The sequence below is a fragment of the Agelaius phoeniceus genome, chromosome 1, assembly GCF_051311805.1.
Source record: "Agelaius phoeniceus isolate bAgePho1 chromosome 1, bAgePho1.hap1, whole genome shotgun sequence".
Classification (NCBI taxonomy): domain Eukaryota; kingdom Metazoa; phylum Chordata; class Aves; order Passeriformes; family Icteridae; genus Agelaius; species Agelaius phoeniceus.
The window spans coordinates 103,239,210-103,256,791 of record NC_135265.1 but is presented as its reverse complement, the minus strand read 5'-3'; the positions used below and the strand labels follow the sequence as shown (position 1 = coordinate 103,256,791).

Genomic DNA, 17,582 nt, shown 5'->3' with positions numbered 1-17,582 from the left:
CAATCTGACTGAAATTAAGAGTTCTAGAATAAACTGCTAATTCTTGACACAATCTAAGGTGATCATTTTGCATACTATGTATGATATCTAAACTTTCATTACAATTGCTGTGTCCTTGTGCTTATTACAAATTTCTAATTACTAAATTTTAGTGACATCAAAGAAAAAATACTCAGATAAAGCTTTAAATTAGTTAAGTAAAAAAATCAGCAGGAAAAGTCTTTCATCTTGACCTAATTTACTTGAAATTCTTTGCCTGATGTGAAGATTAGTAACAGGTGGCCTTTTAGGGAGCCCTCAGTTTGAGTCTAATGTTCTAGTTGTTCTTTTATTATCCCAAACATCTATAACTAAAGGATTTTTTCACCATGCCCTTTGTTCACAATGTGGGACTGTAATTGAGTTCATATTTCTCACCCAACCTTTCAGCTGTAATTAATATTTTATTATATCAGATTTTATCACTAAATAGCCTAGCAGCGGGGCATTGAGCCACACGCACGCTCCCACACACGCGTACACACACAAAAGCCACAGTGACTTATTGATGCCAGGCAAGTTCCATGTAATGAGTTATGGTTGAGAGAATACAAAATAAGTTCGTGGCACCCAGCTAATATTCCAAAGCAATTTAGAACTGATCTTATCTTGATCAAGCCAGGACAAAGAGAAATTAAAAGTTACAAGACTGAAATATTCAGTGTTGTGTGGTTATATCAGACATGTGGCATCTAACAAAAATGGTCTTTGCAAGACCAGCTATTAACTGTTTTCATTATTATATTTTATGAGCAAGACCAGTTTAGGTCATACGCTCTTTGTGCTAAGAGTTACACACTGTCCTCTGATCTCAGCTAAGCACAAACACCTCCACAGCATGACAAATGTAAAAATCTGAACATCTAAGTTGATTTGCTGTTTGTCCTTTAAACTGGAATAAACCAAAATTATTTCTTTGTGCTACTCTGCATACTAAGGGGATTGTGGGTGTTACTCTAAGCTATTCTGATGGAAATAAGTTTTTTTTTTAATACAAATTTTGAAAGATGGAGAAAGTCTTATCATATAAATATCTGTAAACAAGATTGGAGAGAAATATTTCATAAAGCTAAGTAACTTTGATGATGGGTTGTTTTCATTATAAAAACTTCCCACATAACTTGTGACTAACTGGCATTCCTCTTCTCAGCAGTATTTTACACAGAAGTCTCCCACCCCCTCTGCCTCTTCCTCTCTGTCTCTCCCTTTTTTCCTCTGCATCCCTCTTGCTCCCCATCTCCTTCTCACTCTCTTCCTTCTCCCCTCACGGCTTTGATTTGAAGAGGTGATTACTGAAAGAAAGTACTCCAGTTAAGAGCAGATCAGTAGCAGGACGGTACAGAACAAGCTCTGCAGTTGAAATGGTTTGTTCATTGTTAACAGCAGAAATAACCTCTTGAAATCTATACCTGCAACTTTCTTTTTAAATTATTTTTAGTTGTTTGTACACACCGAAGTTTCTTAGGGAACAAGTAGGCCCTTGTTCCCCAAGGGAGAGCTCTGTTGCAAAGATGAAGAGGAGCTAAGCCTCCTCACATGGTCAGGAGAGGAAGTGCAGTGTGTTTCTGGCTGCAGAAATCTGGAGCCTTGCTGTGGTGGGAAGGATGGGCTAGGTAGTCAAGCCGTGGGGATCAATGCTGATGAGAGCACAGTTTTATTTCTGTTGGGGGTAGGGACAATCTGTTTAGCTTTCTGCAAGTCAATTTTTCATGCTTTCTCCATTCCTTTATCTCAAGTTAAAATAACTGGAAATACTCTAAAGAAGAAGAGGAAAAGATACCTATATATGATTGTAAACAACTTGGCAATGATGGGGAGTGGCGTAATAAGCAGCTGAATGTATAGCTCACTCTCTGAAAAGTATTTATTTATTTATTTTTTATTCAGTTTTTCATGTTCACCACGAGAAGATCTCAGAATAGTGGCTTTGTGGACTATTTTGTGGAATTAGTAACCTCACAATCTCTCTGTGGTTTGCATTCATTTTAAAGGCAAGTTGCAAGAAGAGCATAAAGAAAGGAGGAGGCATCCCTGTTTTTTACTGCTTGGTCTCAAAGCCCTGGAGGATCTAAAGCTTTAGGTTAGTTCAGTTTAGACCAGCATCATTGAAGTTAGTGATATTGCTGCTTGGGTTTAAATTAAGAGCATAAAGCCATGTGGAGTGAGATCAATAGTATCTGGTTCCTAGAGGGACTGAGTCATTACTCAGTAGGAATAAAACTTCTTACTGGTAAAATGAAGAAAGGGAGTACTCCTTGTCTTCTGTGTGCTATATTACATGTCCAAGATTAGAATTAAACTTTCTAACTCATAAATAAGTTAAAGCTTACACTTGACTTTTTTCCTGGTTTCCTAAAAAAAGAAGTCTTAAGTATCATCCTGTTCATCTGCCTGTATGTTTCTTCCATCCCTCATTCATAGAGGACCTCTTGGAAATTTTCAAGCAATAATTTGAATGTTGCATAAATAGTGAGTTTCTCACATACTTTGGCATCTCTGTGAAAGACCCAGATTGGTATCTGGAGGGTTAGGCTGTGTTAGAGTATGAGTTAGTTCATTTCATGTGGGCCATCAGCAGAGAGCTACAATTCTCATACCAGCAGGCCAGGATGGAGCCCAGAAGCAGTCACAGCATGTGTCTCCTCTTTTCCAGCCAGTGTTTGGGAGATACTAAAAGGAGCTGAGCATATTGAAGGTGGGAGCTGGGTATCACAGATGACATGTGGAATAGAGATGGGATTGCAACATTCTGGATTTCTTGCAGTAAAACTTGTAGTGTCTTAGTCTATTTATAAGGCTTTGATGCATCTTCTGTTTCAAATGGCCTTTAAAAAACCCAGTACCTGGTCAATGTAAATGGGATATTTTTGTCCCTTTATCATGAAAGAGCTGTCAGCAGAGATGTTTTATTGCTGCCAAAAAGTAAATGGTGGCATACCTACCAAAAGATTATAAGGTTACATTTACCAGAGTTATTTATGGAAGAAGTCCAGTGTCAGTTAGTAGAGCAATTTAAAAAAATGCTCAGTAGATCACAGTGAGTGTAAAGAGATCTTTTAGGCAGTAGTTCTTGTATAAAAATCCCCCCCCCAATCTTAAGAAAGTACATAATAAGATTTTTCAGCTCTATTATGAAATAAATTAATTTTATAAATTATGCACAACTTGTTTGTAAAAGGTATTTGATTTTGTAATATAGCTATGAAATCAAAAATCTTTTGCAAACACTGTGTGTTAATTTATAAAAAAGTAGCTCGGTGTAAGTTGTTAAAAATGTTTTGTTTAAAGTGTGTCTGTATTAGAGAGACTTCATTTTTATTTTATTTTTCCTACTACTGCTTTTTATTTTCACTTCTTATTTACCAAACAGGATGATACATGTCAAGCTGTTTTCAGTACATTATCTGTTATTTTCTTCTTTTCTTCTCTACATTTCTGCCTTGTGTAAACTTTTGTATTCTTGAATATTTCAGTCTTTTTCTAGTTTTGTTTTTTCTCTTTCTCTTTTCATATGCACAATTACTTGTCTGCAATATTTCTTTTTTTTCTATATACTTGTCTGCAATATTTCTTTTTTTTCTATAAAAAAAACCAAACCCAAAAAAAAAAAAAAAAACCAAAATACATTTCCAGGACTCTGGTGCCCCTCTTAGTTTGTCACTTGCAGCCTGTATTTAGCAGATTGATCTCATTGGTAATGTATGGGGCACATTAAGGGAGCTCTGTAATCAAAGATGTCCTTTCCTTGTCCAGCATTTAATAGCTGAAATAAATTATGAATATAGAGCCAAATTCTTTTTTGTGCCATATTACTTACACCTGTAGAAAACTGCTTTGAACTCCTTGTGAAACAGTACTATTTTAAGCAGGCTTAATTTCATTTACATTTTGTATTCATTTTGTATTGTGCAGATCTACAGACTGTGTACAAAATTTATATATTTTCTTGACATTTTTGAGTTTGAAGGAAGAGCAGCCAAATACATAAATCTGTATTAAGTATGGAGAGTACAAGCCACAGTGAAGTTTTAAGTGTTTCAGAAAAAATATGTTTCTGATCATGGCGGGGTTTTGTGGCCTGCAATATTTTAGAACATTTAATTTTTTCAGCAGAAGAAACAATAATTAAAAACTTCCCCCGCAAAATAACAAAGAGGTGTCTTGTAAAGGAAAAAGAAAGGTAGAATTAGGTGATTATTTCTAAGTATGCAGAATTGCTAAGACTTCGTGTCTCATCAGATGGATCATATCAGTACAGGGCAGTATTCAGCTCCTGGGAGAACAGGGCTGGGGAAACTGATGATGAAGGAATTTCAAGTATAGCAATGTACATAACAGTTGTGAAAACATAGTTGTGTCCTGTCATTTTTGTCATCCTGTTTGTGGCAATTATAGCAGTCACTCTTCTAGGCCAGTGCAGTAACAACACTGCCAAGTCCTAGTTGGGCACCAGTATTTAAATAATTACAAATAATTAACCATGCAGTGGTATAACCAGGGAGAAAAAAAATACCATTTCATCAAGGATTGGGGGCGTTGGGAGGGTTGAGAGAGCAGTTTTGATTCCCTTGCCAGTTCACAATAACAACAGAGCAGTCTCTTGTGCCACAATTATTGTTGGCGTTATGTCTAACCACTACTTATATACTTGTTGGGCAAATGGGTCTTATAAATTTTAATATGCTGTTTCAATAGTAAACTAATACTTCTTTTGAACAAGTGTAGTCTAGCATATGTATTGAATTTATTGATTTTTTGCAAAGGATGGATGGGACAAAGTTAAAACTGCAGTCCATCAGCAGGCTATATGTTGTAAAACCAAGTACAGATTATCTACTGCCACAGTCTTTATTGTCCTGCTAAATAACAAAGTATTACAAACTGAAATTCTTGTAAGATTTTTCACTCTCCCCTTCTCTACTAACAAAACAAAACTGCAGTTTGGATTGTCGTTTGTGATGACTGAATCTAAGGGCAGAAACATTTCAGAAAGGTTTCATGAAAGGTATTATGGTTGCCTGCAGTTACAAGGCTGAAGATGGGCACTCTTTGCTGGACACTCTCTGCCCCTGACAAGTGTGCTTAGATTCTCTAAAACAATGAATTCTCTGTACTAGGAAATAAGACAAAAAGTTAAACACCCAGTGTCATCAGGCCTAGGCGGCACCCATCTGGCCCCTGGAAAGTGGAGGCAGCATGCATCGCTGTCTCCTTTTCCCTGCAGATTTTCTTCATGCAATTTTCTGAGCCAAAGCTCTCATGCATCCCTTAAATCCTAGGGAGTCCAGATTTGCAAAAGAGAAATTTATTCTTTCTTCTGCATCTGGAAAAAAGAATTTGAAAGTGTTATGAACTTATGGCGGCCATTAAATTACTGTTTTCAGAGCCTATCTGTCTCTACTTCAGTTGAGATACTATGTAGCAAATGCTTTCCTTCTCAAGGGAATTGAACCTATTGTCGTATCCTTCCCTGGTGACTGTCCTTAGAGGAAAGAACAAGTGAAATATCTTTAACTTCCAGTGACATAATGCTTTCCATTTGAAAAATTGTCAGGATTTCCTGTATAAAACCAGAGGAATGCTAAGGAGAGGTTTGCTTGGATGTATTTTCCCCAGAAAATCTCCTTTGTAAATGCTGACTTTTAAGTCTTTGAGACCATCCATACAAAAGAGTTGGGCAGTCGCAAAGCAGCTTAGGAGTTTTACATTAAAAACCAGATACTGTTCCCCAGTGGACTTGGGTCTGTGAAGATAAAGCTTATTACGACACCTGAGAGTTTACATTTGGCACTATCTCTAGGGACTGAACCTAAGCTGTCTTATCTCCTCCTTTACAGCTGTTTAGGTATTTCTGCTGTGATTGATCTGAGAAATAGGGCTCCTTGCATGACAATGGAGGTGTTGTATAATATTAGTCTGTCTTGTGTTCATGCCAGGTCTGATTCCAAAAGATTCCTTGAATTTTATTTTTTCCCCCCATGGGCTGAAAATGTCAGGTGCCAGTAATAGTATTTCCTGAGAATTTAGAAAGGCCCTGCCTTGGAGAATCTAACTAGACTTATCTCTTGACCTGCAAAGCTAGTAAATAAAGGTAGGTGTGAAAGTGGAATCATTCCATTCAAGTTTGAACAGGCTGGTAGCACAAAGTATTTTATTTACTTAGCACCTTTTCTACATTTGTGAGGCAACAACTGTTCCTCAGTGTTAGAAACCTGCCAAAGAATGGTGAAGCTTTATGTTCACATGGAACCTCCTAGCTTCAAGTAAAGATGCAAACAAAAAGTTAAAAGGATTTAAGATTCCCTTCACTCCAAAAAGCTATAAGGATTTAAGATTCCCTTTGCTCACCCAAAGAAACAGGACATACACCTCTAACACTAGTATGTCAAGTCTTAAATGGGAAAAATTGCAAGAATGTTGATGATTATGTGTTGCGTAAATATTACTTGTGGCATTGCCTAAATCACTCCCCCCCCCCCATATAAATTACATATTAATGTATGATTTTAAAAATACTTGTTGGCATTGTTGTTGGTACAGCAACATCAATTTAGAGCTTTTGCTTAGTCTGCTTGTTTTTCTTCACTCTAAGTTCTGTATTTTCATGTCTGAACATTATGTTCCTACAAGAGATTTTTTTTAAGCTTCTTCACCTTTTTTTAGAAGCTATAGTGAGCAATGCTGTATTTTGCATAAAGCCCAGAAAATCTCTGATCCCCCAAATAAAATGTCCCTGAAATAGAGGTGTCTACCTTAAACAGACTTCTCCATCATTAGTAGGTACACTCATTTGTCCTGCTGCTAATCTAAAAACTCCCTGGTCTTACCACTAGTCCACAGCTGAACCATGTGTGCTTCCCCTTTGATAAAATATGCAAGGTGGTCACAGGGACAGTGGTCAGCAGGACAGGACTGCTATTCAGCTGGTTCTCTGGCGTTGAATCCGTTCTGGAAATGACTGCACACAGAGTATATTTTATTCACTGTATATTAGGTGTTGCTAGAACTCCTCACCCACTGGCAAAGCCTGTGTAGCTGGGATGGTGAGACACCTGATAAATCAGGGGCTGTTCATCACCTTTGTTTAATCCACTTATAATAAATAAGGCTCTTGCACAGTAGGAGGAGAGTTAGTGGCAATTTCTTGTAGCCTTTTTCTATTTGCCTGCTAACCATAAATTATTAATTCCTGTCCTTTAAAGAGTAATTTCCCTCTTCCATTTCAAGGTGCATTACATATGTGTAATTACATATAATTTCTCGAACTGTAAAATTTGAAGTTACAGGATGAATTACAAGAATCTAGTGCATTATAAGGGCATGGAGAAAAAGATATGTATCTCCAGTGTTAATCCGTATAAATATGATGTGACCATGTCAGAGACAGCTGATGACAGAGATGAAGTTATGTTGCATATTATACAGAAAAAACTGTTCAAAGGCTGTATTCTTTTCAAGATGCAATATTAGGCAATAAAATTGCATAACACATGACAAGCAAAGATATATGAAGTTTTAGATACAAAGCATGAACAAAACAACTGATTCATTGTAAAAGTCTTAATGGCAGTACAATAGAAGAATTTTCAGAGTCTACAGAAGATTTCCCCCCTACAAACTGGGGGGACTCTTATGGTTTGAGCAGTCAGGTCCTTAATGGACTTAAGAGCTGTGATAATGGGGTGGGGTTTGGGTTTCTTAATTTTGCCCTCTATTGGAACTGGTATTTTAGTAGAAAAATGTAGTAAAGTGAGTCTAGCATGCAGATAAATAGGGCTGTGGGAATAACTGAAATAATGGTCAATATGTAGATTAAGGGTTATTCTATTGTTTGACTCAGTAAGCATTAAAACAAAGTAAGCATGCAAGTCAAAATACAGAAATAGATCTATAAAAGTACCAGTTTTCTATATTTCTAATAAAGCATGAACTTAGAGCAGTGAGCAGAAAACTTCAAATTAGGCTCCAGAGTGTTACCATGACAGTCTTCAAAGGTAGCCCCACAGTTTACACAGCTTATTAGAGCACTCCTCGTGGACCTTAAGAGCTTTGCAGGCTTTGTAGATTTAGGGGGAAAAAAATTCAAGGATAATAAGAATTCAAAGAGATTTTAAACAATTGATGCAGGAATAAGAAAGTTTCTTATTCTTATTTTACAACTGGATTTCTGAGGCTCATAATAGTTCATTGACTTGCCTAGGATCACACACAGCAGCTGTATTGAGACTAGTAAATAAATTCAGATAGTCTTGGTCTATATTCAGTTTCTTAGGCCATCTCCCTTCTGAGAAATTAATTCTAAAAATTTCTTTAATGCTTCCGTTATATAAAGCATCAAGAGTGTTTTAGAGAGACAAAATAGAGCTGACAGTTCAATAATGAAGTAATCAAGCTTGTTTTCCCTTTGTTTGCAATTTGGAATTACTTTGGAATTAGGTGTAATTATAGATTAATAAGTTTCAATAAATGCCTAGATTGTACATGTTAAGTATGTACATGTACCTACTCCTGTATGAAGACTTCTGAAGTCTACGTTTGCATCCAATAGGTCCTTCTTGGAAAGTTATTCTGTAACTTTGAATGAGACTTTGATTCATTAAAATTTGATTTACAGCTTTCCAGTAATGTGGAGTAATGTCCTGATTCAGGAGATTACCAAAACCCATCATTTCTTGTAGTTAAGACTAGATATATACTTAAGTCTTCTTTGAAATTGTCATTTGTCTAAGTACTCTGAGCATCTTTTATTACCATGCTAATATGGTTTTCTTTTTGCTTTCATGTCTCTTTTTCAGCTCTGAAAAAAAATTAGTGAATTTTTCAGACATTGACACACCATTCCAATTTAAGCAATCTAAATTCAATAAATATCTGAGAGACATGCTATATTTAATGTCTTACAATAATTAAAGTACAGTGTTCAGGTCTGTATCTTTGCATAATCATTTAAATTTGGAACTGGTTTGGAATTGTTAGAATAAAAAGCAGTGTAAAAATAATATAATTTTTTTTCTTTTCCCATATACCTTTTTAATCCCCAAATTTGAAGCGTTTGAATCCTAGGTTAAAAATAACTGCCATGTGTTCCTTTCCCAATGCAGCAACGAACTATTAATTTATAAAAATAAATTTTGAATTTAATTTCCAAGGCATTGAAATTCTACAGTAGAACAGTGTAACATGAATTATACTTAAATTACATTTCTTTGCTTCTGGAAAATCAGTCTAAATGCTGCCGATAACCAATATGCTTTTAGCACATTTCAGTGTAGTGTAGAACTTGTTTTCAGGATTACAGGTAAGGAGACTTTATTCTCTGAAATGCAGAGGTGTGGAAAAGGAATAATTCAACTTCAAACAAACCAGAAATCTGACTAATACGTAACAGAAATAGTAGAGTCGTGGCACAGTGCTAGCTCAATTCACTGAGATTGAACCCTTTTCAGGCAGTCCAGCTGTTACATATTAAAGAAAGTAATATTAATTCTAAGACCTAGAGAAAGCTTTTGGATTATAATTGTAATTGGGGTAATTTTGTAAAATTCATTAGCAAGATGATCTCATTTGTACAAATGTAAAAAGTATCACTGGTAAAATTCTGTCAGGTTTCCATTGACCCAGGTGCTCATAATGTGTTAATTTACATCAGAGAAACAGCAGTGTGTGGAAATTGGCCAGCAGATAGGATTTAGTTATTTTTCATTAGCACTTGGACTTTGATGAAGGGGAACAGAAAAGAGTTGTTTGACCTTTCAGTGCTTAAATTATTAAAGAGCAAATAGATTTGAGGTCTAGATGCTTGCAAATCTAATTTGTCTTGTGGAGTAAGGATTAAAAGACATTTTGAGTTTGAAATTGCTCCAGTCAACTTACTTCTTTCTTTAAAGTATCTGAAAATGAGTAAATGGCAGGCATCTAAAAGGTATACAAGGAGTAGTGTATGTAGTAGAAATAAATACGGATTTACCTCAGAAAAAGGAGCATTTTAATGACAGATTTGTTTCTACAATGTCTTCTGTCTTTAGCTTTAATCACTGAGTGAAAAATTAAGAGAATCCTCATTTCAGTACTGAAACAAGTCATGTTATCTCATCTGGTCTGATGTACCTGTTATATTCAGGCCTGCTTCAAGGAGGAGGTGACTTAGTTTACTATCCATCATGCTTAGTGAAACTGCTGGATTCTTATATTTGCTGCAGTATTAGGCAAGCATATCCAGCTCCACTATCTTGCAAGAATAAATGTTTACATCACCTTCTGCATTTTTTTCCAATACTACATTTAAGTTTGCAAATGGTATTTATTGTAGATTAATATTGCAAATTAATAGTTAGAGGAGGCAACATGCTGTCTTCAAAGTAGCTTGGAGTCCAAGTTCTAAGCAACTCTGTTTTGTTCTAGAAAATTAATTGTGAAAATCATGTCAAAAATTGATTTGTAAGAAAAGAACCAAGGTTTTAATGTAGATATTCTCTGGCTAGGTTTTTTACAAATCAGTAAAAATCAGTTCCCACAGGATCAAAGAAACATTGCTGTGGATTGACCTTCATTTACTACTCAGCATGGAATTAATCAACTAATGAAAATGTTTCTGCTTGATATGAAGCAGAATATCTCTTGTTGCACAGAGCTGCAAAATGTACAAGCAGAGGCCTTCAAGTGAACCCTCAAGACATTCCTCTGTCCCTGACTGTACTAAATTTATGCATGGTTAGATTTCTGCGTGAAGTTCAGCATTAAATTAAAACATTTAAATTTGAGTGTCCACTTTGAGATGTCTACATGTGAGCTGAGTATTTAGTTATTATAATCAATGGAGTCTGAGAAGCAATTAGGTTGACCTGTAAGTGGACACTTTCTTTCTGCTCAGGTCTCTTGGAACTGTAGATGTGTGGACACCTTCATGAAGGCAGATAGGTTTAAATATATTAACACTGAGCTAAAGCTCCACAATATTGAAAGTCTAAATCAGGGAGAAGGAAAGGTGCATTCTCAGTGTTAACTTTGTGGGCATTTTTTGTGACCATAGAAGTCCAGCATCTTCTACTGGAGATGCTAGATCTTAAAAATACAGTGAACAAGGTCTGTGGCACATGATCAGTAAGTCTGGTAAAAAAACAGTAAGATGGTCAAGAAAATTGGCATTTTCTGCCCCTTGGTGATATTTGACTATAAAGAGTCTTCAGATCTTAAATGGTGGTGTCCTAGAATTATGGAATGGTTTGGGTTGGAAGGGACTTTAAAGATCATCTAGTCTTGACCCTAATCTGGTCAAGGTATGCCTTCCCTTCCAGTTTGCTTAAAGCACCATCCCTCCTGTCATTGGACAGTTCATAACTGTATTTCTAAATCAGGTTTGCCTCTAGAAGGGAAGTAGCCACAGCTGTGCAGGGATATGACTAAGCCAATAAACCCTGTTGGGTCCAGACTGAGATGGTCCTGCAGAAGCTCAGCCCATGTGTCCCTGTATTTTGGGCAGAATCTTATGTAAACATAATTCTCTACCTACAGATGGCAGGAACAGTAACACATCAGAAGACTCCGTGGATATTTCATCTTCAAGAAGCTTCCTATGCAGAGATTGCTGCTTTTTATGAACTGTCAATTTGAAAGATCATAAAGTGTTACTGAATGTAGATGATACACAGAAATGTGGACACATTGCCACTTTGACATCAGTTATCTAGTCTGACTTGTTTACTGGGATTCAAGATTCCAGGAGACAAATACTGATTAAGAATCACTGGTCCCCAGTGAAGCAATAAACTTGTAAGCCAGTCCTCTTTAGAGACATGGACTTCCCACATGACAAATTTAAAAGCACTGACTCAGTCTTTTACAGCAACTGCAAGGGTATAATGATTACACTGTTTGCATATACAGCAGAAATTGCAATTTCTTTGTTCCTGTTTGAATGTCCATAGCACCTTTACAGTGGCGAGAGATGGACTGTTCTCTGTAGGTCCCAGTACAGCAGAGACTGCAAGTGCAAACTGACTTGCTTTGCAGAATGCAGAAACTGAAAAATATGGTTATCTATGAGATGTGTGAAAGTGCTTTGCTGAGTGATAATAGTGTTATCAAAAAGTGTTTTATACTTGCTCAGCAGTAGTCAATATGCCACTGAAATTTTGCTTTGTGCTTTTATAAATACTTATAATGTCAACAGTTAAGCAAATACTGATCCCTGTCTCTCTGTAATTTATGTCTTATTTTAATCTCAGTACTAATTTAATTTTATTTAGGTAAGATAACAGGTTAGAGAAGGGACTCTATAGCTTTATGCTTGCTTTGGTGAACAAAATAATACTTAATTTCACATTTTAGCACTGATTAAACAAACTTTTTCTGTACCTGAGTTTAAACAGGAAAATGTGCTGTGCATTCTCTTGTGTGAAAAGCTGTGATGTGTATGGCTATTTTTGTCTTTCCAGAACAAAATTAATTTGAAAGCATGAATCTATTCCACAGATTTATACACCTGAATATTAAAATGTCATTTTTTTTTTCCTGTTTTCTTTTCTTTTAACAGTTGTTTTTTTGCAGTAAATACTGGTACACTGTTATGGTTTTAGGATGGTTCGACTGCCCAAGTTTTAAAATAACCACTGTTTCTTTTCTTCTTTCTTTTCTACTCTCTTAGTGTCTATCAAATCGTTGTTGAGGAAGAGCGCCCACGGAGGACCAAAAAGACAACTGAAATCCTAAAGTGCTACCCAGTGCCCATTCATTTCCAGAATGCCTCACTCTTGAATTCCCAGTACTACTTTGCTGCAGAGATTCCAGCCAATGGTTTACTAGCTGCTCAGCCTTTTACTATTGGTGATAACAAAACCTACAGTGGTTTCTGGAATACTCCTCTTCTTCCTCATAAGAGCTACAGCATCTATTTCCAAGCTGCTAGCAGAGCCAATGGGGTAGGTCTTGCAACAGGCATGATTTTATGCAGTGTTTGTGTGTAATGATAGGCATCAACTAGCAGGATGCCCAGTTTAGTTGCTAATGAGAAAATGAAGCAACGGTGAAATTTAACACACTGAGTTTAAAAAATAGCAGTTTTCCTAACACAATATTGCTTAATGATTAAAGGTTACAGGAAAGAGGAGGGGAAAACCACACGTTTTGTCAGTAGTGAGCAGGCAAAGTAGTATGTTACCATTCTGTCTTATTAGCTAAAAGCTGTCCAGTGACTGTGTTTGACTGGCTTTTTTTCTTCCTTTTTTGTTTTTTTTCTTGCTTTGAACAAGACAATGTTGTGATTTCTTTCATTACATTTAAGCCAAACACGATTGTGGGGTTTAGCACATCTGTCTTGGCGTGTCCAGTCCTGTTACCTTGGTTTGTAATATCTTGATCTCCCTTTTTCTCATTCGGTTGTCCTGATTGAATTAGAAATCACTTTTTTTTTTGTCCCTTTCTGCAAACAAAGTAAAAGGAAAATGAAGAAACGAAGTAGATGGAACTGAAATGAAAAGTGTGTAAAAAGATCCTCACAGATCATGTTTCATCAGACTAATTCTTCCTGGAATTGTTTTTCATTTCCTGGACAGACCTACCCAGAGCCCTTCAATTCTTGATAAGCTTTGGCTGTCTGTGCTGACAGCCTGGAAATGTTTTCTGCCAGAAACCATAATGCTCCCTCATTCACAGTGCACCGACAGTGCACAAATGTGAAACACCATTGATTATTTTTTCTTCCTAAAGTTGTCTAACGTGATGCCTCAAACTATACTTTCTGTAAGAAAAAGAAAAATCTCCCAAGGTCATTATGTTGCCAGTTAAAAAGCTGAACACTTGCCTGAGCTCCTACAAATATCTTTCACATTTTCTACTTTTAGAGGAATCTTAAGTGAAATGTTTACATACCATACCCAAGCAGTTCTTGTCCATGTTATGAAAGCACTTTGGAGTTAGCTAATAAGCAGTTAAATATGGAATAAGGCACATTCTGCTCTGACATTTTATCAGTACTTTTAAGAATAGGATAATGGATGACTTTCTCTGTCTAGAAACACAAGATGTGACCTTTTTCCTCTTTGTTTGACACAGGAAACTAAAATCGACTGCGTCAGGGTAGCCACAAAAGGTATGTTTGGATTATGTCATGTATTCTGTACTTCAGCTTGTTGACCTTCCCTTCACATGGTGTTTGGAAACTTCCAGAAGTGTTTATATTGCTAAAACAGATCCCTAAACGTATTATAGAATTTTCATAGAATCATTTGCATCCTTAGCTGAGAATTACGAAATTTACTTGTTTGTTTGTTTGTAATCATAAATTTATTAATTACTTCTGGTTGTCTGCTTGAACACAGGGCTTTTAAAATATATTCTCTGGGTTTTTATATGATCTCACTTACATACCTATATATATGTATTTATATAGTAGAGTTGTAAAATTGCCAATTGCAGAGTACATACTGGCTGCTTATACATCCGTAGTGAAAAATTGCCCCTTTCTTGTAAGCAATTACCTTAACTTAATTGCTGTATAAAAGAGAAGTGGAGATATCATGTTTTTCATTTTAATGAGACAGATCAGCTATATTTACTCATCTGTCAGTAGATGATACTACCATTTGTGAGACAAATATGTATAATTGAGACAGTACTGGCTATAGGTTTTGTCTCCAAACAGGGAAAGATAAACACGTTGCTGATCTATTTATCTTTGGGGGCTAGATCTATCTGTGATTATCTTTGTAGTCTCACCTTTTTAGTACCTTTAGCTGGTGGCAACTTAAAAACCTGAAAAAGAAGTGATAGAATAGTACAAGTGACTTGGAGATGGTAGTAGAGGAACAGGAAAGAACATGCTGCTCTGAGTAGGAGCAGGTAATACCACCTGGCAGTTTGGGCACCTGGCAAGAGCGTGAAACAAAACCTGCTTCATCCCTATACCACTGCAACTTGCAGGAGATCATTTTCTCAGTGACTATCCCTAATGGAACTTATTCCACCATGATTTCCTTTACATGGAGACTTCACAATTTCATCAGCACCTCTAAGTCTAAATGGGATGAGAATGTCATTACTTGAAATTAACAGAAATGTTCGCATAAAGTTACCCCTGTTGAAAGTTTGTTTACTCCCTAATTTGCCAAATACATTTTCATGCCTGTTTGAACTGATTCCTGGCTTCTTCTCTTTTCCAAACCAAAGGAAGTGGTTTTAATTTCAATATACTGACTGCTTACTAAACCACAGAAATCTTTCAAATATCTGAACTCAACCCAAATATAATACAGATGAGAGTTTAATTCCAGATGCAAGTGAAATCCGGTATTGTTTTCAAGTAGCTTCAGAGATATCAGGGTGAACTAGGGTACATCTGAAATCATAACAGATGATTACAGGAATGGATTTTAAATTTTTTGAAGATTTGTATTCCTGATCACTTATGGATGTTCAACTATTTAAATTATTTGACTGACTGGAAATTTTTACTCTCTCATTTGAGAAGCGAGGGTAACTTCATGGATTGGAATAGCTCCCATAGCAACAAGCTACTTTGAGCTAACCCATTTGGCAATGGAGATGTGAGAAATGCTGCTTTTATTTTAATAAAATCTCCCTACATTCCTGTTTTGAAAGCATTTTTCTGATTTTTTCTTAATAAAATAATGTTAGAGGTTGTTGTGAGGACTTTTTTTTTTTAAACCAGAGGTAGCCTTGATGGTATTTTTAGTCCCTGGTGCAAAATTTTCCTGGGGGGCTACAGTAAAGCACTGATTTCCATGATTTAAAACTGAATGCTTGTATTATATTTTTAATCTGTATTAATTTAAAAAGATTAAATGGAGACCATGACATATTTTATATGGTATTAAAAGTATCTGTCTGCACAGATGTTTTCCCTTTGGATCTAACTAAGATACTTAAGGGAAAAGCAGAACTTTCTGTCCTCTCTGGACCTCCCACATTTGCATTAGAAGAAAACAGCAAAAATTCTCTATGTGTGTAGGTCAGAAATCACTATACCTGCATTGGGACAAGACATAAAATTGTCCTCTCCCAATCTCCTCTCCTTCTGTTTAATCCCCACGAACAGCGCTGTACATTCACATTGTTTGTGCCCCAGTAAGCAAGGGCTGCTCTGACCACTCTGCCAGATTTCTTAGACTTGCATAATTTTCCACTGGGCTTTGAGAATACAGTGTAGCTACTAGACAGTGAGCTACTTAAGCTCTGTGTGCTTGTTATGTCCATCTATTTATGTGCTGGAGTGCTCCTGACAAATAAGATTGGGAACGCTCTCCAGTACCACATCTAGTTTTCACATACTGGTAACACTCCTGAAATGTTTGTCATCTGGGCTTCTCTTATCTTCAGAAGTTCAAGTTTGATGTTTTTAGAGCTAGAGGAAATGCTTCAGGACATTCATGTATAAAACTGGTAAAATCTTCTTTTGTATTAAGGTCTGATCCTGAAAATACCTACAGCCTTGTGTAGGCCACTGGAATCAGCAAACATGCTGTGGATTTTACTATGTCTGTGAGAAGCCGTATGGTTTCACAGAATCACAGAATATTCTGAATTGCAAGGGATCATCAAATCCAGCTCTTAAATGGGTGGCCTGTATGGCAATTGAAGCCACAGCCTTGGTGTTCCTAGCACCATGCTCTGACCAGCTAGGCCCTAATCAAGTCAGTCATGTACCTGCTTTTGCACACAGAGAATAATCTCATTGACTACTTCACAACTGTTCCATCTTAAAGTAGAGATGTAAGTAGATAAAGGATAAAGGCCTGTGCCATTCCTAGGATCAAGAGCCCTTCCTAAGATCAAGGTCACTCAAGGTAACTTTCAAGTTGCTCCGCTGAGCCAGCTGAGATTGACCAAGCCACCTCATTGTGGTTAGCCTGTTTGAAGTCTGCCCTGAGGACCAGTATGGGCATTCAGAACATGTCACGAGCAGAGTGATGCCACTTGCTTGTTATATTCCCTTTAATTATCTCACCTCCAGATAATAAAGTTGTTGGTGCCCTTAAGACCTTCTTAAGGTCACTGAGAGTTGGTTTTATCACTGTTCTGCAGTGTTCATTCCATGGGCCACCATACACTTTTTAATTCTTTTGTAAAAATAAAAATATGTGACTGTAATATAAACATAATGTTCATGTCCCAGATCCAGCAGAACAGTTCTGTACCTTGAGTACCCTCTTCCCTCCCGTTGATGTCAGCAGGAATAATGCATGTGCTCTGCTGCCAAGCATGTGCTCAACTGGCAGACATTAAACCTTGTTGCTGTATCAGAGACCAAGTGCAGCAGATAGCTTATTATCATATTGACAGGTTTCCTGTTAGAAGAGTACAGCCTATCTCCAGAAAAGTGCAGGCTAATTCTGCTGGGTCAAATGCATGTCTGGGGTCAGTAGCTAGATAATACTTTCTCATTCCATCAAGTGTATTTTAAACAAGCTCAGTTTGTACCCTTTTAAAAAATGATCTTGTTTTATGACCATTTCATTTTTACAAATGAAACCCTGTTAAATGTGTTCTTTTAGAGATCATATAAAAATCCTGATTGCAGTGATTACAAA

General features: G+C 36.6%; 1 protein-coding gene across 10 annotated transcripts in view; it reads left to right on the top strand.

Moving 5' to 3' along the window:
* The window catches only part of PTPRM (protein tyrosine phosphatase receptor type M), a 442,681-nt gene that overhangs the window by 253,119 nt on the left and 171,980 nt on the right, over nt 1-17,582 (top strand). For all 10 annotated transcript variants that reach the window (XM_077184309.1, XM_077184292.1, XM_077184295.1 and 7 more), the window contains exons 12-13: nt 12,683-12,956; nt 14,089-14,125. In XM_077184309.1, the coding sequence (XP_077040424.1) occupies nt 12,683-12,956; nt 14,089-14,125 (311 nt within the window). The remainder of the gene's footprint in view (nt 1-12,682; nt 12,957-14,088; nt 14,126-17,582) is intronic.